The 27,249-nt window shown below is 42.0% G+C and overlaps 1 protein-coding gene across 7 annotated transcripts in view; it reads left to right on the forward strand.

Moving 5' to 3' along the window:
* Positions 1 to 27,249, forward strand: part of CADPS (calcium dependent secretion activator) — a 386,101-nt gene that overhangs the window by 178,470 nt on the left and 180,382 nt on the right. For all 7 annotated transcript variants that reach the window (XM_044451841.1, XM_044451839.1, XM_044451840.1 and 4 more), the window contains exons 7-9: positions 5,380 to 5,491; positions 15,402 to 15,541; positions 18,156 to 18,222. In XM_044451841.1, the coding sequence (XP_044307776.1) occupies positions 5,380 to 5,491; positions 15,402 to 15,541; positions 18,156 to 18,222 (319 nt within the window). The remainder of the gene's footprint in view (positions 1 to 5,379; positions 5,492 to 15,401; positions 15,542 to 18,155; positions 18,223 to 27,249) is intronic.

A 27,249-nucleotide genomic window follows, 5' to 3' on the forward strand; every position in this document is an offset into this window, starting at 1 on the left:
TTAATAATATTAATCAGTGCTTTTTTGTTAAAAAAAATGGTGCTGGAACTCATGTCTTGGAGTCACACTTTTACACTAAAAAAGATTTTCAATTCACCAACTTTTTTTGAAATTTAGAACTTATTTACCTTTTGCACATAACCAGTCACTCTACACACAAATAAACATAATGGTCGCCGCCGGCAGTAAGCACTCAGCGTGCGACCACACACACCAATCCCAAGCCGAGCAGCGTCCCAAGCTGAGCAGCGCCCTCACAATCAGCACGGACACACAAGCAGCCCGCAGGCGATTCAAACTCACTCCATTGGAAAAATCCGTCAAAAAAAGGTGCCGGAATGCTGTTCCAGTGCGTTCTATGACAAAAAAAAAGCCCTGATACTAATAATGTAACAACATCATCAACATAATATTATAATATTTATACACATTTATATTGTTGTTGTTGTTAGATTTAATAATAAATACATTTATATTTATTTATCAAATTTATATTCTGCTGTATTATCCCAAGGGCTCTGTAATAATAGGAAACAAACTTAATAATAACAAAAATATATTAAAGGAAAATAATTTTCAAAAATGCATTGTATCTGCAAAAATCACTTGTAAAAATGTGTGTGTTTAGAAAATTGTATACCAAATTCATAAAATGCTTATGAATTTTCCTGTCAACTTTTACAGGGAGCCTTTGGGCTGACAGAGTGGACAGTAAGTCCAAAAATAAATAAAATGAAAAAAATCCAAGAAGTCCAAATAATTTGAATGAAGTCCAAAAGTTCTGAAGAAGCTAATGTTAAGACTGGAAGAATGAGAAACTTGTGGAACAGTTACCAGATGCACCTTCCACTATGCAGAGGGAGGTCTTCCCTGCTAATAAGCAACATAATCTGAATCCATTTCTCAGATGTGTGACGTTTTCTCAAAATTCAAAGTAGCATTGTAGCCTGCTAAATTTTTTCAAAGCATTGACTAAGCGGTGATCTTTCACTTTTCTTTGAATCTGCAAATGTCCCACCCATTGCTGCAGTACTGCAAGGTCCTTTCCACAAAGGTTTTAACCTGTCAGAGCTTGCTAAAGTCTCCTGAGTCCACCTGGCATTGTTTACTTTCACAGGTCCTCAGGAAGAGTTGCTAACTCAGAAAAGTCTCTTGGCTAAGAGACCCATGTTGCTGCAAGCAAGAACAGGGCTTTCAGGACTTCAGGACCAGAACCTGTTCTTGCTAGCAATTTTAAATTTAAAAGAGAAATATAAGATCCTTTATTGACTTCCCACCCAAAAAAAGACATACAGAATCATTCCTTCCCTTTTCCCCAGTGAGGGAAATTATCCCTCTCCCTATGAAAGGAGCAGAAAAATAATACATGGGAAAATTCAATAAAGTAGGTTATCAAATATGGAACAGCACTAATCTGGAACTACCTGGCTGCATATAGGATTCTCATTCCCACTTTCTCCTTGCAAGACATTTGAGGAGTTGGTCAGATCCTTATTGATCAGGTCTTGTAACTGGCCAGCTAATTAATACCACTAGCACAAGTAGTCATGCATTAGAGCATCTTTTTTTCCCCTACAATACACTGGAGGTATGGGGAATACAGTAGTCGCCATGCAGAATGGGTTGACAATGTTCCTTGTACTTTAATCGTGCTGTTCTCTTTGTACAAAAGAGGAATATTGTTGCTATTTCCTTTGGATTTATTGAGCTTTATGTATTTCATTAAGGGGAGAAGGGGAGAAGAGAGAATTCACTACCTTTTTAAGAACCAATGCACCATTTGTTTAAAAAAAATGGTAGCACAGCTTGAAAGTTCAAGAAACAAAATTAAATGAGCTGTGAAGATTATTGAAAATCCATTTCAGCCATAATGAAAAGTTCCCTGTGTTCTCTCCAGAGCTAGAGAGAGAAAGGCTGCTATGAATTGTTAAACTCAATTGCACCTATATTCAACAATCAAGAAAACCTGCTGGTTTAAGACCTGAGTTAAAGCACCAGTGATGTTGAGCTGTGTCACAAATTGTACTTGCTTTCTGCTTATTCTCCTCGCTGGAACACTTTTCCTGGGTCTTTCAGACAAGTAAAGTTTCCTCAATTGTCCCAGCCCTATAGCACTCAATCAACATCAGAACCGTACTGTCCTGCTTGAGGAATCCTCTTGTGAATTGACCCAACTGTTTGTTGCTTGTAAACCAGCACCATCTATGAGATTGCATAAGTTTATTTCTAATCCTAGGGTACCTGTCTGCAAAGTTTGAGTTGTCTGTTTTCATACATTTTTTACAAATCGGTATTACAAACTATATTTTTGTTGGTATTATATTTTTGTGTTTGTTTCTGGGAGCCATCTTGAAAACCCATTCAGGATTAAAAGGTGGAGTGGGAATTTTATAAAATGAAGTAAGGTTAAAGTATCAGCCACAGTCCACCCAAAGGTAAGCAGATTTAAGTCCTGTTGATTTAAGCATGAAGGGGAAGCACATGCTTTTGGACCAGGTGACACATTGCTCTGAAAATGTATTAGGTAACCATGTCTGTCTTACTGTAAAGTAAATGTACTTGGGGGCAAATAAGGATTAGCCGGAGCTGTAGATGGTTTTGACTGTTTGCTTCTCAGTATGTTGCTGAGGTACAAGTTCATTGTAGAAAAACAGCCATTTTTAAATGAATTGCTTTAGGGAAATGAAACTTGCAGCTCTGTGTGTGTGTGTGTGGAGATGGTGAGCTAGATCAGGACTAGAATAGGAGATAGAGGAATTAAATCCACCTCCCCCGATATGCTAGGGACTCATCTGGATCAGCCCCCCTGCATTTATTTTAGGGTGAAAAGAAAAGGCTATGGCTGCGAGATGGATCTTTAATGTAACTTGTCATTTGGATCTTAGAATCAGTTTCTTTGCTCCTCCAGGGAAGACAAGGGTCTGCTGCCTGGCATGAAGTGGCAGACCCAGCCTCCGTCTGAACTATGTCCAAGGTATGAGGAACGCAGGAGAGGAAGGGAATTCTCTCTTCCTGTTCAGCTAGAAATGTAGCTATCAGGAAGGCTCCTCATTGCAAACAGTTACCATAATTTTAGAGTCACGCTTTGGATTTGGGTATCAGAAACACACATTCAGACCCCAGTCAGTGATAAAAAGGCCTCAGTAGACTGATTCATCATCCTCTTTGAGGATATTACATATATTTAAAATGGTGAAGAACTTAGTCCTCTGAGAAGTACTATAAAATTATCCAAAATGATAGATCATTTTCTATCCAGTTCTGCAAGAAATTTTGCATTGTGAATATCAGGATCAACATTGTGCTAGCAGCAACCCAGATAGTTTTCCTTCAAAAAGCAGTATGTTGGAAACTTGAGAGGAATGAAAGCTCAGTGGCAGAGCATTGCTTTGCAGGTTTATGGTGCCAGGTTGGATCTCTGACACCTCCAGTTAAATGACCCCAGATGGTAACTGCGAGGAAAGACCTCTGCTGTGACCTTGGAACTCTAGGGATCTGTTTCAGCATATGGTATCTTAATATGTCCATATTAAGTAAGGCTTTAATCATGTATAATATTACATGTCCCTTTACATGTTAGTCTGAACATGTAGCGGGAGATGGATTTCCATTCCCATTAGCTCCATTAGCATGGCTAATCATCAAGAATATTGACCGTTGTTGTCCTGAACATCTGGAGGAAACATCGGGAGGTCATCTAGAGAGCAATATCTGGACACAACAGAGCCACTTACTTTCTCTTTGTCTTCCAAATCCATCAGATCCTGTCCAGGCATGTTGTAATCTGACCAGCCATTATTTCCAAGGCTGAAACCTTCTGCATATCCAACTGGTAGGATCCAACTGTGCCATAACACCAGCACTAATATTCTTGTACTTGCGTATTATGCTGGCTAGGGCAATGGAGAAAGCTGCCAAAATTCAGCAACAAATCGCCACTTTTCCCCAGTGCTCCAGCAAGCTCTAGTTGCACCATATAAGGATTGGTTAGTGCAAGTGCAACATCTTTGCCACTAGTGCTGGATCAGGCCCAATATGTAGATTCAGTAGTCCTGCTCCAACCCAGGGCTTAGGCTACTCCTGAGCAATTGCATACATGGTAGGGATGGATTGCGTGTGTCACATTGCTTTGAATTAATCCTGAACTTATCTGAGACAATGTAAAGCATTCAAATATCCACATTCCACATGCTTTTCCACTAATTATAATCTATTAGAATGTAGTGCAATATATTTCACATTTAAAACAAATGTTTTTCAAGGGTCATATTTCTTCTTGTCTTCCTGTCTTTATTATGCATTCTTTTAATGTATAATTAAAATACTCACTTCTCTGTATTTGATGATTGTTAAGTTAGAAGTGAGACAAATGAGAGAACTTCTTTTGCAATCCGCTAGAGAGAGTGGTGAGAAAGCCTCTCAAGTGCTCTGTGGTGTTCAGAGTGTTCTATTTATTTATGATTTATCCATTTTATTGTTCTGCATGCAAAACTCTCAGCAGTTCCTGTTTTCACAGAATAACAGGGTTATAATATCTGCAGAGAACATCTTGTACAAGCTCTTGTCCTTCATCAGGGTCCTTCATTCTAATTTTCTCAGGTTCCTGTTTAGCTTTCCTCATGTTTTCCTGGTCATACTTCGTTATCTTATTATCTATCCCACCCACACATAACATGCCACGATTCAGTGTATTTCAATAGGGTTTGTGAAACAGCACAACCCAAAAGCTCTCCTCTACCCCAATTACCCTTTCTCACATCCTTTCACATGCAGTGCTGAAATAGTCTGCGCTACATACAAACACAATCTGAACCTGTATTAAGGGCTCTATAAATTTTATACATTACAAAAATCAGTATCTCTGCATCATTCTCCACAGTGTGCTTTTATTGCAAATCCAGAAGATTTGATTCCTTTGCATCAGAATGTGGACAAATTTGTAGACACCGTATGCTTCTGGAATCCTACTGGTTGCTTTTAACTACTCAGATGCTGCAGTAATAAGGGAGAGCTAGCTATCCAGATGGCCAGTTCTGCAACCTATATGAAAACTTTGAATACAAAAATGTTTTCATAACTCTTGATTTTATTGACTTGTAAAATAAACCAAAGGAAAGGGGTGTGCTTTTCCTGCTTTGACTTCATGATAGTCTGTTGCCTTCTTAAATAAAGCTTTGTGGAATTGCTGATTTGTTGTCGTATGGGTTTTCTTACCAAGTTAATTAATTAACACAATGTCACGCCTGCTGCTTTTTTTTTTTTTAATGCCTATGACAGTTGGTGACATTTGCATTAACCTTTTCCACCCCAAGGTGAAAGTGCTGTGCTAGCAGAGCCTTTGCTTCTTTTCTAATGCTTTTCTTGTGGATGTTTTCACAGCTGGGGGACTCAGGGTGACTTCACCACAACGCATGCCCTTCCAGCAGTGAAGGTGAAGCTGTTTACAGAGAGCACTGGTGTGCTGGCATTAGAAGACAAAGAACTTGGGCGGGTAAGGGCAATGAAGCCTCTCCTGCTTTGTTTACAGGATGAAGAAGGGCTCCCAGGAAGCAACCGCAGTTTCAGTTTTACAAAATCCAAGTCACAAAAGAGCACGGAATTCTACCCTGCAGTGATGGGAATGAGAACATTTAATATCTCATTGCTGGCATAACTTCACTGGCAGAATTACAGCTGGCCAAACATCCCCTGAACAAGGAAGGGATATTTTGGCAGCTCGTGGAAAAGTACAAACACAAATGCACATTTACAGAACAGGAACTGCAACAGAGCTGGGATGCAAAAGGGCAAGAAGTAGGGGCTAGATCCCTCTTCAGTCAACCTCACAATCAGAAAAGGGACTTGCTTTGAAGGAAGGTGTGAATTGGACATCACCTACCAAGTGGTGAAACACAACAACAAAGGGCCTAAAGATGACTTAATAGAGTAATATTAGGTCGCAGAATTCATAGTACTTAGTGACAAAGCTTCATTAAGAAGCTTTATTTAGCATTGTAAAAGCAACTAAGTGATTGAGAACTGTTAGCATGAGATATTATAAGCACTAGTTCTCATTAGTTTGGATACGGAGGTGGGAAATGTCAAATTCCGAGCTCTCTTTTTCTCAGGGATGCTTAATTTACCATGGCGCAGAGGTCTGCACTACTTCACAATCAGGACTCCGGGCACCACCACTTTGGCCACTCGGGCTTTCCTCAGCCATGGGCCCCTCTCCTCTTGATCTCATAGTGAACCTGTGGTGCTGTGTCCTGCTATACTCAGAGGCTTTTGGGGTGCTTCACAGTCTCCAAGTCATCAGGCAAGCCTTGGATAGTGGTGAGGCTCTTTGTCCACCCAGCTCCACACTGGGCTGCAAAATCTCCCAGGACAGAGCCACATTGCTCACTCTCTCACATGCACCTTCACTCCCCCTACCTACCACTCATGCTTGCGCCATGTACCACTTCATCTAGCTCCTCCTGGGGCACATCACTCCTTGGCCGCCACTGCCACCTCTTCCTCACTGGCTGCTTTCTCCTTCGCCCTGCCCACCAGCCCCCTTAAGGCTGAGGAGCAGCAGGTTTCCTCCTTCCCCAACTCAGTGGCATAGATGGCAGCAGCCAGCCAATCGCCAACTCCAGTAAGAAGGCAAAGCAAGCGTGCCCCTGGTGGGAGTAAGCAGGTACTGCAAAGAGAGTGACAAAGCGTGAATGGACCAGAAAGACTGTCACAGATCGTGTGAGTGGGAGCCAGGCGTGGCCCTCAGTCCTTGTGCTGAACATGCATGTGCTTAGCTACTGAGTGGTTTGCCTACTTTAACTTGTCTGCCCTTGCAGAAGACTCTCTAGTTGAAGTCCTGGTGTTCTGACTGACTTGTCAAACAAAGATGTTAGCTCTTACAAGCCAAAGAGTGGGATGAGGTGAGGAAAGGTGATATTGGAAAATCCAAACCAGGTCTCCACATCCATAACTTCTCCCACTGAAGGACAGCCCCTTCCAGCTGTTTGTTTTAGGGTTGAAATTATTGCGTTCCCTTGAGGCGACCCACAGTTTGCCTCCACTTCAGTTGGAAGTCTTCAAGCTAATAATCTGGGATACTCAGTGTGCTGTGGAATTGGGAAAAGTGCTTTTATAGTAAATAATTTAGCATTCTTAGAGACAGATTCCCTGCTGGCTTAACTGCAGCCTGTCCCTTTCTCTCCCATGTTTAAAACCCCCATCTTTGTGATTCTGCCTTTTCCCCAAGTGCCATCAGCTATGCACATGGACAGCCCCTGAATGTTCCTTCTCTGTTGCTTTATGGCACATCAGTCAGCCATCATTGATTTCTGTTTTCACAGAGCCTGCAGCTGCACAATTTATCTTGGTGGCAGACATAATTGCCAATGAATTCTCTGCCTGCCTCTGTTTTTTCCACACCTACCCCCTCTGCTCTTCTCCTGTTTTAGTCTGAGACATAAGGAACATCCATCTCTTTAAACGCGAGGTCCTTCAAAAATGGAGAGACTGCACTTTGAAAGGAATCTTCTCCAGAGAACGGGCCCTCGCATTTACTTTCACTGCACTTGGTGCCTGTTGGTTGCCATGGTGCTTACAGAGTCCTCCAGGGCGCCAATGAAGCTGCCTGCTCCCTGCCCCCTTCAAAACTTTATTTTTAATACAAATCTAGAAAGCTGCTAGAGCACCAAGACCTCCCTCCTGCACCTGCTGCAGATCAGCTGTTGGTAGGCAAGCAGAGAAGGAAAGAGTCACTTTCTGGCCCTTCATCATCTCTTCCACCCACACAGATGGTTCCTTTTCACCTTCTTTCCACAGCCCACCCCACTTACTCTCCAGTCTCACTCTCTTTCTTCCCACTTTGCCGATCCTTGCTTATCTGTCCAAGATGCCTTCCTTCCCTCTATGTTTAGCTCCTAACCTTGCTCTTTTCTTCCCTCAATCCCTTTGCCTTGCAGTGTCCCCTCTCCCCAAGCCTCTAGCATCTCTGTTTCTCCCACAAACACATTCCTCTTCCTTTCCTCTTTCTTTCGACTAGCCAGGCTCTGACAGGAACCATTATGTGAGTGGCCACTTCTACTGAGGGAGCCATTTAGTGGTGGTGCCCACAGCCGTCCCTCAGATTTCCAAATATGCCCACAGGCCCAAAATGGTTGCGGACCTCTGATATATGTGGTCCCTCACATTTATTTAATTAATTAATTCCATTTCTATGTTGCCCCATAACCCGAAGGTTCTCTTGGATAGTTTACAATACTAGAGCATAAAACATACATAAACTACAATACAGCAGTCATTAATCTGATAAAAAAGATAAAACAATAAAATAATAGAACACCTCAAATAAAATATACTCACACCTCATTTAGAAGGCACACCCGGTTTCTTCCTTTCTAGTTGACTGAATGAACAGAATCGTTTTTTTTTCTTACACTCCATATTTATTACATTTATCAGCATATGATGTATAATATAAGCTGACAGTTCACCAGACTCCAACACGAGAACCATTTTTCAGCACTAACACCGAGCCCTGTTCCATATGAAATCAAGAGTAGCTTAGATATTGTTATTTCTTGTATTTTAATTTTATGTTGTGAGCCGCCCTGAGGCTTCGGCGAATGAGGCGGCATAGAAATGTTTTAATAAATAAAATAAATAATAAAATAAAAGATAGTGAGATCGGTTCAGTTGTAAGGCTTTCAGTTATCTAGGCTTTCAGTGGTACTTTGAATCTCTGTGCTTCTCATGTTCAGAATTAAATCCCAATTATAGTAGGATAGGCAGATGTACTGTCAAAATAAACAAACAGCCTAGAGGAGCTGGCTAAATGAGTATGTCATGCAAAATAATTGTGGTGCAGACAGCACAAGTCATAGCTAGAATTCCCACTAAGCATTGACTAAAACTAAAATTTCAGGTGAGTTTGAGGGCTCAAGCAAAACATTAAAAAAATTTCAAGGGAAAAAACAACAATGTTTCCACAGCTAGAAGGGTTTCATGGATGGGAAAGTGAGCACAATCCTAAGTAGTTGACAAGCTTTGCCTCTGATGAAATTTTGAAGTGAAACTTTTTGGGATGACACTTCCTCAGCAGACAATGTGGAAACTGGGAAGCAAAGACTCCCAGCAATGCCAACAAAACTTTCCACCAAGATTTCTCACATCTGCTGCCCACTTCCTGAATGTTACAGGAGTGCAAGGAAACCTACAAAGAGGCACTAAATAAGTATAGTGGTACCTCAGCTCACAAACTTAATCCATTCCACGACTCTGGTCCCGACCCGAATTGGTCAGGATCCAAGTCAAATTTCCCCATAAGGTTCAATGTAAACAAGGTTAATCCATTCTGTAAATATTTTTTTAATCACAAAAATCTTAAACAAAGTAACAATAACAAAGTACAGTACAGTGGAGAACACTAACCTGGGTGAGGGGGGAGGTTATTTGGAGGGAGAGTCCCCCTCCATAAGGACATTGGGGAGATCTCCTTCAGGGGTTTCCTCTCTTCTTTGTCTCTTAGCTTCAGGGTCAATTTTGGCAAAAAAAAATCTGCACATTCTTGTCTCTTTCATTACGGCTCTACACGTTCTTTTTACCACCATGCTTGCTCTTCACTTCCATTGGAGCCATTTTTCAATAAGCTTCACAGCAAGTGACTACAGGTCTGTCTGCGACCCTCCCCCCTGCAGCACGACTGCAATCGCGATTGTGCTCATGCAGGAACATGGCCGCAATCATGATCATCACCCAATGCGGAGTTCGCAACCTGAGGCAATTTTTTTCCAAAATGTCTGTTCACAACCCGATTTGGTCATGAACTGAGGCATTTGTGAGCCAAGGTACTACTGTATAGTACCATATGGTTTATATTTTTGCTATCAAGGGTAAACAAATGTCTTGGACTTTGCAGAACTAGTAACCTTCTCTCTGTTCACAGGGATTAAGTTCATGATCTATTGTTTTCATGATCTTAGTACAGCACTTTTGCTTGTTGGTTTCCTACAGTTGTACTCTGGAATGAAGATTCACTGAGCCAATAATCTGAAATCTGTTTCTTAAAAGAACATCAGTTCTGAATTTTGCCACCTTCTGTTTTTGCCTTTTTTCACCTTCAGCTTGTGATGACTTTTGCCAAGTGGGCAATACCTTTTTTATGAGATGGATCAGGATTTACACTGGATGAACTGGGCTAATGGAAGGAACCCATCTCCACGCCTTCCCACAGTAACCTTTCCAGCCCTTCCTCTCAAGAAATGCAGATCCAAGGTTGAATTCCTTGCTTACAAAGGGGGTTTTGCTCAAGGAAGCAGATAGGTTAAGATAGGTTCCTAAACGAGAAAAGAGAAGGGGGGAAAGAGAAAGAAATGCTGCTGGGGTTCTGTATTTTTGCAAAGGATGAATAAAACATTTTGTATCTGTTTGCCTGAGCTTCTCTAGGTGTAAACTGATACCAAGGGATTCCTAATCAAGTGACTCAAGCCTGAATCCCATGCTGAGATGGCAACCAGTACAGATGTCCCTCAGCTTTGATAGAGAGTTCTCGAAAACTCTAAAGCTTACTCAAAATTTTTGACATTTTAGCTGATCCTATTGAAAGTGTTTCCTGACTTTTGGTATTTCTCTTCACAGTTCCACAAAAATAGTACAGCCTTTTCTACTTGATTGGTAAAAACCAATAATTTAATGCACAACTGGTGCAGTGTAATATTTGTTGGACTGACATTTCTTCCAGCCATCACTTCTCATAGACAAATTAGTATCAGAAGGAAACTTCACAGTAGCTGTTTTTGGTCAGGTTGCTTCACAGCTGCGTAGCTGAATTTGCAGATTTATTTTCATTCAAAATAGCATTTCATCCTTGATTTAGCTATTCAGATAACTACAAATCAGTTTTTGCAGGTGAGTATCTACCAAAACTGATTTCAAGCACCTCAAAGGAAACATCACCAAGGAGTTTAAAACAAAACACACATGTTTTCCTGAGACCAATTTTGTGCTTGATTGGAACTTAAAGTATTTCAGTTCTGGCTCAGTGATTGCTGGTCCTTCCAATTTATTTGTGGCAGTAAAAACAAGGTGTGTAATGTCCACAGTCCCATTGCCCCTCAGCAACAGCCAGAAGGAAGACCAAGAACTTGCTTAGCATACCTTCCTGCATAAAATGGAATCAAGATTGAATATGATTGAATAAGGATAAGATTGAAGGGAGGAGGAGAATTTTTTAAACTCCCCTCAAGGGCCTTGATAAGAAAAAAATGGTGGGGAAGGAAGGAAGGAAGGAAGGAAGGAAGGAAGGAAGGAAGAGAAAGATGCTACGAAAACACTGACAGCAATGATGTTGCCTTCTTGTTTAGGCCAAATCTCATAGATCTGGACAAAGCTGAAAATACTTGTAGGGGGAGCCATTGAGGCTCAATAAATTTTTTGTCTTTGCTGCAGACTTGAGGCTGCCTAAATGGGTGGGGAGGTAGAAATGAAGCAACTAACACGCTATAATGGATGGATGGTGAGATCTAGGTGGGACAGAAACTCTCTCCTTGGACAATAGGAGGATGTCTTAGCAGAGAGGGAAAACCTCATGAAGCTCTGCATAGACTGATGGTATCTGCACTGTGATCAGATCAGCCCCTCCTAACGGAGATGAGTGCATTGTTAAAAGGCCAGTGCTTGATTTTGTGGCCTGGGACTTCTGAGAGGCTGGAGAGATGGAGGTTCTGCCAGGCTGTGATGCTGGCAGGGTTGTATCTTCTGGCCAGGAGGGTCCTGACAGATGTCCTGATTGCCTCCTTCCCAAAGAAGCAGATTGTGCCTTGTGTCTGCTGCCGAAGGGCCTTGATCTCCTCAGCTGACCAAGAGATTATAGTAGGCTACAGAGGGGAAGTACACACAATATTGATCAGAGTGTCTCTGAGTCGCACACTGAAGCCATTAGTTCTATAACTGCAACCACTTCAGTTATACTCCTGTTACAGAAATAATAGGACAGTATCCAGTGATGCAGTTCCACTGCCACTAGTGACATGCTAGTGGAAGCAGCACTAGCCAAGTGTAAAAACTAGTGCTTGCTAGAGAAATGCATAAAGGAGGGTGAGGTGGGAAAAATACTTGTGTTGCTCAAGTTCTTGCCAGCCAGAGGTCTGTTACCTGAGTCCCCATGAGGCACAGGAGCCCCAGGCCAGAAAATTGGTGCTTTCATCATGAGTACAACATGCTTGCTCCGTCACTTGCGGAAAGGGTACACCACTGGGGCGCAGGCAGTCTCCAGAATCAGCTCTCACTAGCCAGACTTCTAACTCCACAATCAGTTTCTCTGCCTCTATTCCACTAGTTTCTGCTTGAGTGGGGTGGGTTTCTGGAAGCCCAGTGTCATTAGTACAAATGGAATTATGTACCAGATACTACCTATTCTCAGTTGAATCAGCAGATCAAGGTAATATTAGGAAGCTGAATAAAATATCAGTTCTAGGAAAATATAGCTGCTCAAGAAAAAAAGCCATTAAAGTGAATGAAAGTAAATACTCTTAAGGTTCCTGCATTAGGAGGACATTAATCTTGGTGCAGAAGCCTAATAATGAGATAAGGCATTGGAACAAGTTGAATGGGGGGGGGGGAACCACAGTTGCCAGAGTTTAAAAGTGACAAATTGTTTAAAAAGTCTGTACTCTTGAGGAACCACAAACAGAAAACAAATTATATAGAGAAGCATGACTCACTCCTTCAAAAAGTATATTTTGAAAGCTACTGTAATTTTCTGGATTCATTATATTTTTAATTGTGTTGGAGCACACAGATCTGAATCATCTCCATAAACCTCAATAGCATTTTTGTTTGTTTTGTGCAATCATTTCCATAGTGTTTTCCATGTCTGTATGATTTTAAACTGCTCTTCTTGGATTAGTTTCAACCATAGATTAAAGTTTAGCTTATTTTACCCAGTAAAATGAGCCTCTCCTGTAACACACAGATTTAAATGTTTTTCATCTTTTTATGTTGCAATTGTCAATAGCTACATTTATAATTAACATAGTATGATTAACACAGCCATAATTTGTATTCAGTGTGTTTGCCTCCTGGGCATGTTCAGGGACTCTTTATTTCATTTTTACTTCCGCTGTTATAGTAAGTAATGCAGTACATTACTCTTCCTAGTGATACAGTCATAAATTCCTCACACCCAACTGAAATATATTGATTTTAATAATGAGATGCTAATATTTGATGGATAAACCCCTTTCAAATAAAAATGAGGTCAAGACAAAATCTCTCCGTAAAATCTGTCTGCCTTTCAAGGAAGTAACATAGAAACACAGAAACAAAGCAAGTCAGAAGGGGTCTCCTGGGCCATCTAGTCTGACCCCCAGCTCCAGCCAGCTCCACTCATGACATGCCTACCATGTGGACGTCCAGCCTATCCTTGAACACCCGCACCGATGGGGCCTCCACGACCTCTCGTGGAAGCCCATTCCACACCCTTGGGGTCCTGACTGTCAGGAAGTGCTTCCTGGCATCCAAACTGAACCTTGGTTCCTTGAGCTTGGCTCTGTTGGAGCGCATCCTGCCTTCCTCTGCAGGGGAGAACAGGTCTCTACTCACATCTGTGTGACACCCCCTCACATACCTATATGGTACCAACAGATTCCCTTGAAGTATCCTCTACTCCAGGGTGAAAAGACCCTGTTCCCTCAATAACACTAAAGGGCGTGCCTTTGGGGTTATCAGTATTGTCTTTGTGTTCTGCAACTTACATGTGCAACATCTCAGACAGAATGTGAACTATGGTGCAAAATCTTCTACCTGATCATCTCAGCTTTAATTGTATGAAAGTCCATGGTTACAGAAGGCAATTTGAAAATGTTCATCTATTCATTTATTAGTGTACCTGTTATTAATTTTTGTGACTCACCCAGAGAGATTTGTCTACTGGATAATATCATATTTGCTTGGATGAAGAAAATGATATGCATATCCATTTCCTCCATTAAAGTTTTCATTATGAGAAATGAGTTCTCTGTACACACCTGAACTAGTTCTCCCTGCTCTCCAAGAAAGTCTCACACTGGGTAAAGGAAAGTGCTGATGGAATTATGTATGCATTCTGTTACCTCCCTACTCTGTAGCTTGAACAGATTCCATAAGTAACAACACTGACAGCAGTCTGGAAGCCTAGGCAGGTCCTCCCATTACTTCTTATGTCTTTTTCATCTTGCAAGAAAAGTAGCAGGTACTTCAGATCCAAAAGGATCTGGACAGACTATGGAAGTGGGCAGGAGACAACAGGATGGAGTTCAAGGTGGATAAGTGCACGGTCTTGCACTTGGGGCATAGGAATAGGTGTCATAATTACAAGTTAAGGGACAAGTGGCTGGAGAGCAGCACTTGTGAAAGGGACCTCGGGGTGCTGGTTGACTGCAGGCTAAACATGAGTCAGCAGTGTGATGCAGTGGTCAAGAGGGCAAACGCCAGCCTTGGTTGCATAGCCAGAAGTGTGGCTTCTAAATCAAGAGAGGTATTACTACTGCTGTATACGACCCTGGTGCGCCCGCAACTGGAGTATTGTTTTGGGCCCCTCATTACAGAAAGGATATAGCCAGGTTAGAGTCAGTGCAGCGTCAGGTTGGTGGCCGGTTTGCAGGGAAAGCCATATTAGGCGAGACTGAGGGAACTGGGTCTCTTCAGCCTGGAGGAGACTCAGAGGAGATCTGTTGGTGACATACAGGTATGTGAGGGAGTGTCACACGGAGGTGTGATTCTCCCATGCAGAGGAGGGCAGGACGTGCTCCAATGGAGCAAAGCTCAGGGAACAAGGTTCAATTTAGATGCCAGGAAGTACTTCCTGACAGTTAGGACCCTGAGTGTATGGAATTATTATTATCATTATTATTATTATTATTATTATTATTAACATTTCTATGCCGCCCCTTGCCGAAGCCTCGGGGCGGCTTACAACACAATAAAATACATTGAAATACAATAGAACATAATAAATTACCATTAAATACAAAAATACAATGGCCTTCTATGGGAGGTGGTTGAGGCCCCATTGGTGAGGGTGTTCAAGGAGGGTGTTCAAGCACATGGTGGGCATGTCGTGAGTGGAGCCGGCTGGAGCCAGAGGTCAGACTAGACTAGTGCAGTTGGAATAGCTGCACAGTGCCTTTTGCTTGCTATGCAGAAGCCATTCATTTGAAAGCTCCACAGTTTTCTCTTGTATTTTATTTTATTTTATTTTTTTACTGCCTTGGTACAACAACATTGCAAAAGTGAAAATCAAATTTTATTTCTCTTTAAGCCTGTATTCCTATACAGACTTACCTATGACTTTCTTCTTCTGAGTAGAATGTGTAGGATCCCACTGCAAATCTCATTGCTCTTAGGTTCCTTCTAGATCTCAGTGTGCTAAAGTTGGTCTTTGTCTCATTCAGGTTGTTCTTCATCCTACACCAAACAGTCCAAAACAATCAGAGTGGCACAAAATGGCTGTTTCCAAAAACTGCCCTGATCAGGATCTAAAAATCAAACTTGCTGTCCGAATGGATAAACCTCAAAACATGAAGCATTCAGGGTAAGCAATTTTGCATGGGCTACTGTGGTTGCATGTGAGCATATTTCATTTTTCCACAGGTATTATAAAGGATAACAAATGTGAAGCTTTGCCTATTTCTTCCTGGCTTTATCTAAGATTTAAAAATTAAGCAACACATTATGCTTTTCCTTTAAAAGATAATTGATTTACACACACACACACACACACACACACACACACACACACACACCTTTTTTACTATTTTAAACTAAATGGCATGTGAAAGCCACCCTAACACTTTTAGTTCCAGCACTCTATGTTTTCAGAATTTACAGGGAATTAACCCATTTGTTTTATACTCATCAGTGTGTGATTTTTTTAATGAATTCTCAGAAAATCGATCTTCTTGCTGCATAATAAGAACATTAATAGAAACAAGTATTATTTACACTAAATCTGTTTTGCAAAAGGAATCATCTAAGGAAAGTCCCACTAGGAGTACAGGTTGGAAGTAATTCAATAGACAGTAATTTATGTCCTTAGAATACTGTTTGGTGATACAGTATTTTCATTAGGTCATATTTCAGATCTGGTAACATCTGTGAAATGGAAGTAGGTCTTGAAGAAAGAATCCAAATACATCTAGTAAATGCATGAGAAGTTTGAACTGGGTTCCAATTCCATATTGCTGTCTTGTGAATTAAATTACCTCTTGCAGGAAGATTTTTTCACTTACTGTCTATGAATACTTACTGCTCAGCATCTAGGAACAAAGGAAGCATGCCAAAATCATGGCTCCATGCTATATACCTTTTGGCTGTTGTCCAAAATCTAACCTGTTGAGTCAAGAAAGCTATGACATTAATTTTTTAGAAATATAGTTGGATTTAAAAAAAAACCAAAATAAAATTCCTCTACTTGAGATATTTGTTGTGCAGTCATGACACCTCACTCACAGTAATTTGTGGGACCTTTTCATGAAGTTGCTGTTCCCCAGGGCCTCACCTGTGTTTTCCAGTCATTTCTGCTTGGGGCTTGCTTGCTTGTTTTTTGAGCAATGAACTCTGGTATTAAGCTTGCACCAGAACAAACCAGAACAAAAGCCTTGTGAGAAGTTGCAAATACGCCACAGAGAGACCACAGCACAGCACCATCTTGTGGTGGGTTAATAGATCTAGGAAAGCAGAGAAAAGCAAACCCTTGTGGGGTGACAGCACATGTAAATAAAGCATTTTCCTCCTACCGTGAAAATGGAAGAAAACTAAATGCATGTAGAGAAGTTCAGAAGAGAAGGCCAACACAGAAATGAAAGTGAAAAGTATCCAATGCATCCAATCCAACACATTTCAGAAATAAGAGCTCTTTTGTCAGGGGCAGTCATAGAAACCCAAATCCTAGGAACAGGCTAAGACAGCTTCCATGAATGGTGGCTATCTTTCTTACACCATCTGGAATAAGTAGCTGACCAATCTGAGACTTTAGATTATCCTCTGTAGAATTTCATTCAGCACTGATATTTCATTTCCTTAGAAGCTAATTAGCTTTGGCTTTTTGTCACATTTCCTTTTGACTCACAGTTGATTCTGAAGTCTTCAGTACATTTAAATGATTAAGCCATCTGCCCTGTTCTTACAAATTTGGTGCTCCAGACCTCTCTGAAGTCATTTACAATTTTCCCACTAACTTCATAGGACTTTTGATCAAGCCATAAATAATGCATCCTAGTATGTTTCTGCTAAGTTATGCATAAATGAACAACATGTAGGCCAAATGCCTGTCAATTTTATCTGCATAGATTTGGGCTTGACTTAAGCATGACACTAGGCAGGCAAGGAAAATAGCCCTGGGTTGTGTGTGCCCAGCATCTCATTTAAACTGGGCTCTCAGCTGCGGTTTCTTCAGTGTTAGCGCTCTTACATCTGCCTGAGCTAAGGCTCTCTGGCAGTCTAGCAATGCTCTTACTTGCACAGGCAAAGAGGCCTAGGTCACACAGCCAGCATTCAGTAGTGAAACTCTCAGGGATGCTTCTCACACTTCTATTTCCTGTCCATACATATTCCCAGGAATGTGTGCGGTTTTCAAGGGATGTTTGAAATGAAGCACAAGTACATTTCATGCTGCGCTAACCAGAAAAGCAGAACCTAAGATCATTCCCCCCCACAGAAAAAATATTATTTATGCATGCACATGCCTAGATGCACACTGAACATAGGATTTTAAAATGTTTTTCCTCGGTCAAGATATTTTCTGTTTTGTTCATATCCATCCCTTAGTCATTAGCAGCATGTTTATAGCTTAAGTTCTTATTTAAACTATGGAACTCAAAGTAGGTACCAAGATTAGATCACTGGAAAGCCTAGATGCAATTTAAGCTGTGCCTGTAGCTCTAATGTTACTTTGACTTCTCTCCACTTTAAAAAAAGGGTGCTTTTCCTGCAATAGCTCTTTTCAGAGAATGTCAGTTATTGGGCAGATTAGAAATGGAATAAATGCATAAATGGGCTCATGCAGCCACCTTCTATACATCGTTACAACTTTACCTTGCTGTTCAATAGCTGGAATTATTAGTTGAAGCTCAACATGATCTTATCCTTTTTCCCCACTTTCCTCAAAAAAACAAACCCTAATGAAAAGACTTCTGCCTCTTTTATAGGTATTTGTGGGCCATTGGCAAAAATGTCTGGAAGAGGTGGAAGAAAAGGTTCTTTGTGCTGGTCCAGGTAATATTTCAAGAAAAAGGGGACATTTTTGCTATTTATGTTAAAGCGAGTAGCTTTGCTCGCTCTGCTCTGTTTAATATCTTCTCTATGAAAATATGAAATGCTGAGAATGCTAAGTGTAGCAGCAGCTATAAATTCAAGACTGGGGGAAAAATCTGCAGTTCAGGTTTCCCCTCATCCATGAACTCAATAAGGAATGGATAAACTGCAATTCTTTCAGTTTCAGACTGTCCACTACCACCTGAAATATAAAGATAATCAGCAGAAGCTCATGAGCTAATTTGCAAGGAGGGGATAAAATTGAATGCGAGTGTATCCTACCCCCACCATCACATTCCTCATGTTCCCCACTGTCCATGTGTTAGGTTCATGTCTGCAAAATAAAAAGCGATTGAGAACATCCAGGCTCTTCCCATGTTCTACGATGCATGTTGAGGAGAGTTTCAAATCAGAACAAGAGCATGCATACACGCATGCATCCTTTTTCTGCACAGATACCCCTAACATGTGGAATCGGGGCGGAATGGGCCAGAACTGTGGGAGGGGGACTGTCTGGCTGGCTCCCTTTGCCTCCATGAAGTCATTAACCACGTCAGATCAGTCACAAAGTCCAGTGTGTCAGGGTCTTGATGGAAGAGATAATTTATATTAACGGAAAAGTAGCCATAGAGAAATGGACACTGTTGGGATAATGCGAGCAGTCTACAAAAGCATGATACAGTTAGTCAGCACAGCCGAATAGCCAGGGACATGGAAATAGATGTACCTTAATTGGCAGATTTAATCCCAAAGCTTGTGTTTCTGAGACACACTTTCACAATGTTTTACATTTGGATGTTTTAAAGCACTTAATTTTCAAGCAAATTTTGGAGTGTCTTGTTAACCAATTAGGTTGAATTACTGAAGGAAGAGCAAAATAGAGAGATTCTTGAAAACAATGGTGGGTGATATTCAGAGGTGGAGTTGGAGGACTATATCCAGGGGGACTGTTCTGTGTTAAGACCACTGCATGCAGCAAGAGGAAGTTTAATCCTCCCTTCATAGCTGCTTCTCTCCTAAAATTCCTCCTCTCCTCTTTCCTCCCCAGCCCAAGCAAGTACAGAGCATGTGTGTTATTTTCCCTTATGAAACAGCTGGGGGGTGGGGGAGGGAGCACAGAAATTCAGGAGAAAATTCAGACCACTTCCCACACATGGTGGACCCGATCCAAATCTGCCTTCCCTGCTTATTTTAGAATAAAGGAAAAGTAGAGACAAGAGCTGCGTACTAAACAATTACATGCGGTTTGACCTGAGCATGGCAATGAAATAGATGAACATGTTGTTGAGAGGAGGTGCCAGGAGATGAAATGTAAGCAGTATTTGCCACGAAGGCACCCTTCCCCACCTGACAGGCATCAAATAAGGGTTCTCAGGAGCACCACTGGCCACTTTTCTATAAAAGCAAAAGCAGAAGTACTTTGTGTCTGGCTGGTGGGTTGGGATCATGTCTCTGCCCTTTTTTCCTCTGTCCAGTAGACATAGAATTAATCAAGTTATAAAGTCCAGCAGACTTATCATAAATATACAGCATAACTATTTAAAACAACCTATTTGCATAAAACAACCTATTCACTATGTGATACTAGTTCTGACCATGTGAAGAACTGACTCCAAATTAGAACATTCCCCTCCTTCTCTCCTTTTTGGAAAGAACCTGACTCCACCTTCAGGGTGGCTTACACTGCTTGAAGGCTGGACAACCACAGCAGTTGACAATATTTAATTGGTCCATTTTCTTGACCAGATGCCTCTTGATAGGTCAAAGAACCCCCCCACACACACACACACACACACACCACCACCACCTCAGTCTCTACACCTCCCTGGAAGCAGTTTGGTTCCCACACTCTGGCTGAGCAATCTTGCATGGTGAACTCAATGGTTGAGAGACCTCTGTGAATTCCTGTTCATCCACCTCCCATTTCGAATCTGGACGAGCTAATTGGGATGATGGCAACCTGGAAAGGCTGGCCTCCTCTCTATAACACGAACATTTATTTATTTATTTGGTTTTTATCCCACCCCATTAGCCCCATAAGGTTCCCTAGGTAGTATGACCTCCCCCCACCTGAATCTGCCACCAGGGGTCACCCTAAGTCATGGTAGGAGCTGGTGTGTTGTGGTCCATGCTACCACCTATTCCAAGGGGTAGAATATTCCAGGCTTTTGACGTGTAGTTTGCATTCAGCTCATGGCAGTTTACATGCTTGTGGAAGATGATTTTAGAGAACGGATCACGTTACATAAAGATGGTGCACGTACAGGATTTGAATGTTTGTTTGAAATCAAGCTACAGTATTGTTTATATGAGCCAAGAAATTAGATTTTTGTTTGTTTGATTGATTGATTGATTGATTGATTTCTTTACTGCTCAACAGCCAAAGATCTCTGGCATAAGTAAAGATCTGTTGCATCTCTTCTCCCACCTTTGCTGTCAATTTCCCACTAAATACAAAGCACTGCTAGTCCTTATGTGACCCCTTCAAATACTAAAAATTCAAGCTTGTCTTCCATATTCTATTTCGGTTATGGATGACCTTCACTGAATAATTACCTTAAACTTCACTTTGTCAGGGCAAGGGAGAAATGATGCCTATCTACCCAATGGAGGTTTGTACACAGTGAGTGTGAAATACTTTGTGTGGATGCTAAAAGTTCTACGTGGCCATCAATCTTCCTACTTGGACCAGTAACTTTTACATTTTAGACATTTATCCCCCAGGTTTCATAACTAGTTAGGAGTGAAATTCCCCATTAGTTCAATTCAGTATAGAGAGATTAATTAGAAGCATCATTTGAGTATTTTTTGAGGTGGGGGTAGTACCTTTTTCTGCACTGTCTTACCACTTATACGTATTGTTTGGACCCTGACCTCAGTGCAAACAAAGCTAAGACCAACCCCAAAAGATTATTTTTATTTCTCTAGGGATCTTTGGTGGCCTTCCTTCCATCCCATGAAAGAAAGAAGTAGGGAAGAGTTAACAGAGATTGCAATGAAAACCTTTGTATATTATAGAGAGATATTTGGTCATTTCCCGCGAAGTTTGGAATCAAGTTTGGCATGGTTGCTTGCAAATGCTGATTTTGCCTGTCAGGGGTATGTGGTTCCAGAACCACAAAATGGTTCCACCAGTTCCGGGTGACGAGGGGAATTCACTGCAGTGATGCTGATAGCAGCTCTTCTTACTTTCTCCAGGCTGCACGATTCCCCTCCCTAATCCCTCTGAAATGACACTCGCCCCCATCACAGGCAGCGTTCTTTAAACAGGAAAGAACTCCTGCTGAAGCAGGCTGCATTTCAACAGGGAAAGCCACAACAGACACAGGGGTTGGATGATGGATACAAGTCTGTTATGCTTCCAATGACTTCAGTTAACGGGCTGAGCTTTAATATGACAGGGATTTATTATTTATTTATTTATTTAAAAACTTTCATATGCTGTCCTTTATGTCAAACATCTCAGGACAGCTTACAACAGGGATGTGTTTTCACCTTTCACTACAATTATTGCTTTAACATATACTGCTTTACCCATGTATTTGCCCTTTGCTAAGAGTTAGTAGCTGATGGTTGTTTATTCTGTGTAGCAGAAGCTCTCCGGGGAGTCATGCAGTTCTGTTCCTGGCCCTGCTAGCTGAGAGATTCTCTGATTGGAGATTTGGAGGATTTAAGCTGAAGCCTTTGCTTCAGCACTCAACTGTGGGCCTTCCTTCTCCACAGATCCCATTCTGCTTTTTCTCAAAAATGTAACTTAATATGCATAAAAGGCTGCAAGAATGCCTGTTTGGAAAGTCACAGACAGAGGTACACATTTTAAGAAATATGTACGCATATTTGTGTCTGTGGCAGCAAGTCCAGAAGGTAGAATGTTCTCTTTTGATTTTGCTGTGTGCACTTCTGTACATCACTTACCACTCTGGTAAGCAAATTTACCCTCTGAAATGAATAGAATGCTAATTAGATGCAAATTTCATGGCACAGACTTGTTATTCATCTGATTGTAAATTCTGAAATATGCCGTGTGAAAGTGATGGCAGAATATGACCCCAAGGTTAGGAATGAAAATGTGTCCACAGCATCATAAATCAGGGAAATGCATGGCAAAGTCAATCTAATGCTTGTAACTGGCTGGAGAACATCATAAATTAAGCAGTTTTACCGTGGTAAATGGAAGACATAGCTTTTGATCTTCCAAGGCCATAACCCAATCACTTATTATCCTATAAGTATCTTGTCATTTTCTCCTTCAAATAAATGTAGTGAGAATGTATAACAGGAGTGATTTCCTGAAGTATTTGAGATAGATATAGCATGAAGAAAGGGAGGCAGGGAAGTGATAAGACATACTACATGGCACTTTTGTTAAACAGGAATGATTCCTCTTGGTGCTCTATCCAAGCTATCAAGTAAATAAGCCATACATATATTTAAGCTATTCTTGCTGAAAATACATGGATTTTTTGCTGGTACAGAAATTATTATTCCGGAATTTATGCCAAGTGGCATCATACAAATTGGAGGTCATTGAGGGAATTCTCTGGTGAGAATCACAGCTACCACTGAAGGGCAATACAGAGGGAGGGAGGGAGGGAGGGAGGGAGGGAGAATGGGTTCTTACAAGCCAGTACTGGGAAGTGGCAGCAAAGCAGAACACATCTCTGTTGCCATTATGTCAGGAAGCACCTGCTTGCTGGGTCACCATCCTGGCATGGCCATCAGCTATGGACATCTTGAGCTGAGCCAGCCTGCTCCTGAGCACTGCTGCTACCTGTGCTTCCCACCGTGCCCTCAATTTGCAGCACAGCCAGTGGTTCTCCCCAGCAAATCATCTGCTTGCTTCTGCTGTAGATGGGTATCTTCCAAGAATCTCACAACTGTGGACTGTAAGTATCTTCACCTCAGTGCATCCACAGTTTGTACAACACTTTGCATGATTCCGGTGACCAGGTCTCACAAAAGAGGAGTACAAGGTGGCATGATAGCACTCTGCAGGTACCCCAGAGGCTGTCACAAAGAAGGAAAAGACCTCTTCTCACTCATCCCAGATTGTAGGACATGGAGCAGTAAACCTAAACTACAATACACCAGGTCCAGACTAGACACAAGGAAGAATTTCCCGACTGTGAGCGCAGTGCGACAGTGGGACCAGTTGCCAAGACAGGTCATGTGCTCTTCCACACTAGAGACATTCAAGAAGCGACTAGACCATTATTGGTTGGATGGTGAACTGGTGTCCTACACCAACAGAGGGTTGGGCTAGATGGCCTTCTTGGCCCCTTCTGACACAACTATTCTATGACTCTGTGACAAACCTTTTGGAGCTCCCACCACTTATTTGGCCAGTGACCACTGCCAAAGAAACTTTTTGGTGGTGATTCCTAAATTTAACCTTCCCCTGTCACCTAATGCCAAATCCAAGAGCTTGACTCACTTGACAAGTTTGCCTGTAGTTTTCCCCAGCCTGGTGCCCTCTATGTTTATTGGACTTCAGTTGTCATTATCCCCAGTCAGGATGGCTGAGAATGAAGGGAGTTGCCCTCCAGTGCATCTTAAGGATAGCACAAAAGCAGATTGGCCTAAAAGAGCAGCTAAACTGTCGGAGGCTTTGGGACTAGAACAAGTTGGGTGATGCACAGAGAACTAGGAATGGACTAGGAAAAGAGATCATTTTACTTCCTCTCTTATACATCTAAAATTCTTGAGTTAACCCAATTAAATGAAGGTTCAGGACAACAGACAAAAAGGCCAAATAGATGTCAAATTAAAAACAGGCTTGCTCAATTAGAGAACATATTCTCTTATTTAAAAAAAACCAATTGCAGGACAAAAATTTTAGATGAGTTGTTAATTCTAGATAATAAAGAAATCAGTCCTCTCAGAAATGCGTTATCTGCTGGCATCTCTCCCTTTGCGCACATATGGTGGAAGCCGATGACTATACGTTGTGTTATGATTTCCCTGGCTGCCCAGCAGGTGGCAGCAACATACAGCATAAGAGAAGACAAAAACTTCTTACTGAGATGAAGAGCATGTGTGTTATAACTATTAACTGATGAACTCTCGTCTTCAGACTCAATAAATAACATGCTATTACCCTGACAGGTCTGAAATTATTCTTGAATCGGTAGCACACATGTTATTTCTGAGTAAAGACTGACAAGGGCTTAATGCTGAAACTGTCAACTTTGGGGTATCCTAGCTTCACAAGATTTTGTGAGATGGACCATTTGGCCCAGAACTGTTTTTTTTCCTTTGATTTATATCCTGCCTTTTTCCTACAAAGGGCTCAAGGCAGCTTCCATCATTCTCCTCCTCCATCTTATCCCCACAACAACCCTGTGAGGTTGGTTGGGCTGAGAGTCTGTGACTGGCCCAAAGTCACCCAGTTGGCTCCATGGCCGAGCGGGGACTCGAACCCGGATCACCTGAGTCCCAGTCCCATGCTCTTAACCACTACACCACACTGGCTCTCAGAATTTTACCCTTTGTGTTCACTGGATTCAGTCCAAAGAGCCATTTGCATGAATGGTCATACAAGGGAAAGGGGCCCCAAATTACCTTCTCCCAGATGCAATCTCCTGCAGTGCATTGCGTCTCACTCTGGAGAGCCCCATGACCCTTGGACATGGTGGGAGAGATCACAGTGGGAAGAAGGGAACGGGAAAACCCTCTTGGAAACACGGAACTTCCTCGTTTGAGCTGTATCCAGGGTCTGGATAGCTGTAGTCCCAGTCTGCTCTATGTAGAACTAGCACTGGATGCAACCCTTTATTCTTAGGACCATCAAGCCACGATGCACAAAGCAAATCTCCATGCACGGCCTTTCAGACTTGGACGCTTCAACGGCAATGTTTCAGGGTGACAAAGATTTATCAGCACATTTCTAGGCACCCATAGTGTACGGAAGAAGGACAGGTGAGAGGAGAATATGGCTGCCACACCAAGGCCATGAAGTGGGGAGAAGGAAGTGAAATGTGGAGTGCAGGGTCAAGGGGTGACCTATAGGTGGAGCACTAGCTTGGTCATGAACTCTGTCATGCATTAAAAATAAATGCTATGCACTTTTGCCCCACTTTTTGGCTTTAGAAATAAATTTGAATAGGCATGCAGCCCAGTATGAGAAAAAGAGTAAATACTAAAATTAGTTTGGGTGAACAGGGACAAAAGACTGTTCCAGTATCATGTGGACCACCGATTCTTTTTAAGAATGTGTGGAATATATGGCTTATGTACATGGTAGCTTGGATTCCTGAAAATGATATAATAGGAAAATAACCTCACAAGCTAAGTATGAGCCAGCAATGCAATGTGGCTGCAAAAAAGGCAAATGCTCTTTGATCTACTTTAAATGAAGTATCAGTCCAAATCACCTGAAGTGCCAGTTTCCCCTTGCACAACATTGGTTAGGCTTCATCTTGAGCACTTGTCCAGTTCTGGGCACCACAGCTTAAGAAAGATGCAGACAAACTGGAAAGATTCAGAAGAGGGTGACAAAGCCCTATTAGGAGAGACTGGAAGGATTTGGTTTGTTTAGTCTACAGAAGACTGAGGGGAGATATAATAGTACTTGAAAGTCTGCCACACAAGGAATAGCCAAGATTTTCTCTCAGTCTTCTCAGAGTGTTATCACAGAACAATAGGCTCAAGTCACAGGAAGCCAGATTCTGGCTGGAAATCAGAAAAACTTTTCTGACTAATAGAGCAGATAGATCAATGGAATGGATCGATGGAACCAGCCACCTAGGGGGGTCAGGGGCTCTGCCACATTGGAGGCACCCAGGAAGCAGCTGGACAACCATCCGTGGGGGGTGCTTAATTTGAAGCCCTGCACTGTGCAATGGGTTGGACCCAATGGTGTTTCTTCTAGCTGTACTCTTCTATGATTCTAACCCTGGGTCACTGGGTTATTGTGCCATGCTAAATTGCAAAACTAATGCTAGAATTTGAGGCAAGGAATGGAATATGAGTGTGGAAGAAAGGTATAGTTCTGTGGAGAAGCAGAACATGGGGTCTCTGTGGGTCACATATAGCAGGGGCTGAATCCGTAGTCTAAAAGGTAGGCATCGATTGCAAGAGGCTATGACTGCTGAGTCCAGGGCCAGTGGCCATGCCATCTAGGAATTACAGGAGTGTAGTTCCAATACATCTGGAGAGTACCAGGTGGGAAAATGTTGTCCTAGACTTTGAGGGTGAGTCTCTCCTAGAAAATGGGAATTAGCAACAAAAAAAGGACTGAACCCACACATGTTTGTTTCAGAGATGACTAGATGCATGCAAATTAGATAAGGGAAGTAGCTAATTGGTTAATTCTAGGGTGGGATGTGGGGAACAGGGACATAACTTTAGTGGAGTGGAATGTGGATGATTTTAGATGGAAAAAGGGAAGGGAGGCTACTGCCTAATATCAGAAGAGGAAGGTAGTAAAAATGAGGCAAACTTGCATGGGGTCTGATGAGGCTCAGAGGGAGAAAGAGGTGATGGAAATGCTTGCCTAATCAAAACACCACAGGAAATGGCTTGCCACTGATAATAAAGGAAGGGGGGAGAGAGTTGGGGGAGAACAAGAGAGCACTGGATGCAGAAGGGTGAGAATGTGAGAGGATCCGAACAGACATCCCTGAGGAGGCCGTGCTGCAGTTCAGGGGTTCATGCAATAAATGCAACACTAGAATCATGTCTGCAGTTCCTCACTGGTGATAGATCACTCAACATTTCAGCCTGTAGTGCTCACTCTGTTAAAGGCCAAGAAAGCCAATGATGGGGGACTGACGACTGGTGATGCCTTTCTGGGTCCTGTTAAACTCTAATAATGAATAAATAAATGTTGGTGTTGACAAGGGCATGCTGAAAGTGTGCAAGGGAAAACTGGGATGGGGCACTTGCTACAGCTAGGAAGTCGAACAGCCAGAAACCAAATAGAATTCTCTTTGTCTTAGAAGTCCCCTTTCTACAACCCTGGGATTTGGAGAGGTTTCGCCTGCTCCG

This window comes from Varanus komodoensis, unplaced genomic scaffold (assembly GCF_004798865.1).
Source record: "Varanus komodoensis strain SLA01 unplaced genomic scaffold, ASM479886v1 scaffold6_4, whole genome shotgun sequence".
NCBI classification, from domain to species: Eukaryota; Metazoa; Chordata; class Lepidosauria; order Squamata; family Varanidae; genus Varanus; species Varanus komodoensis.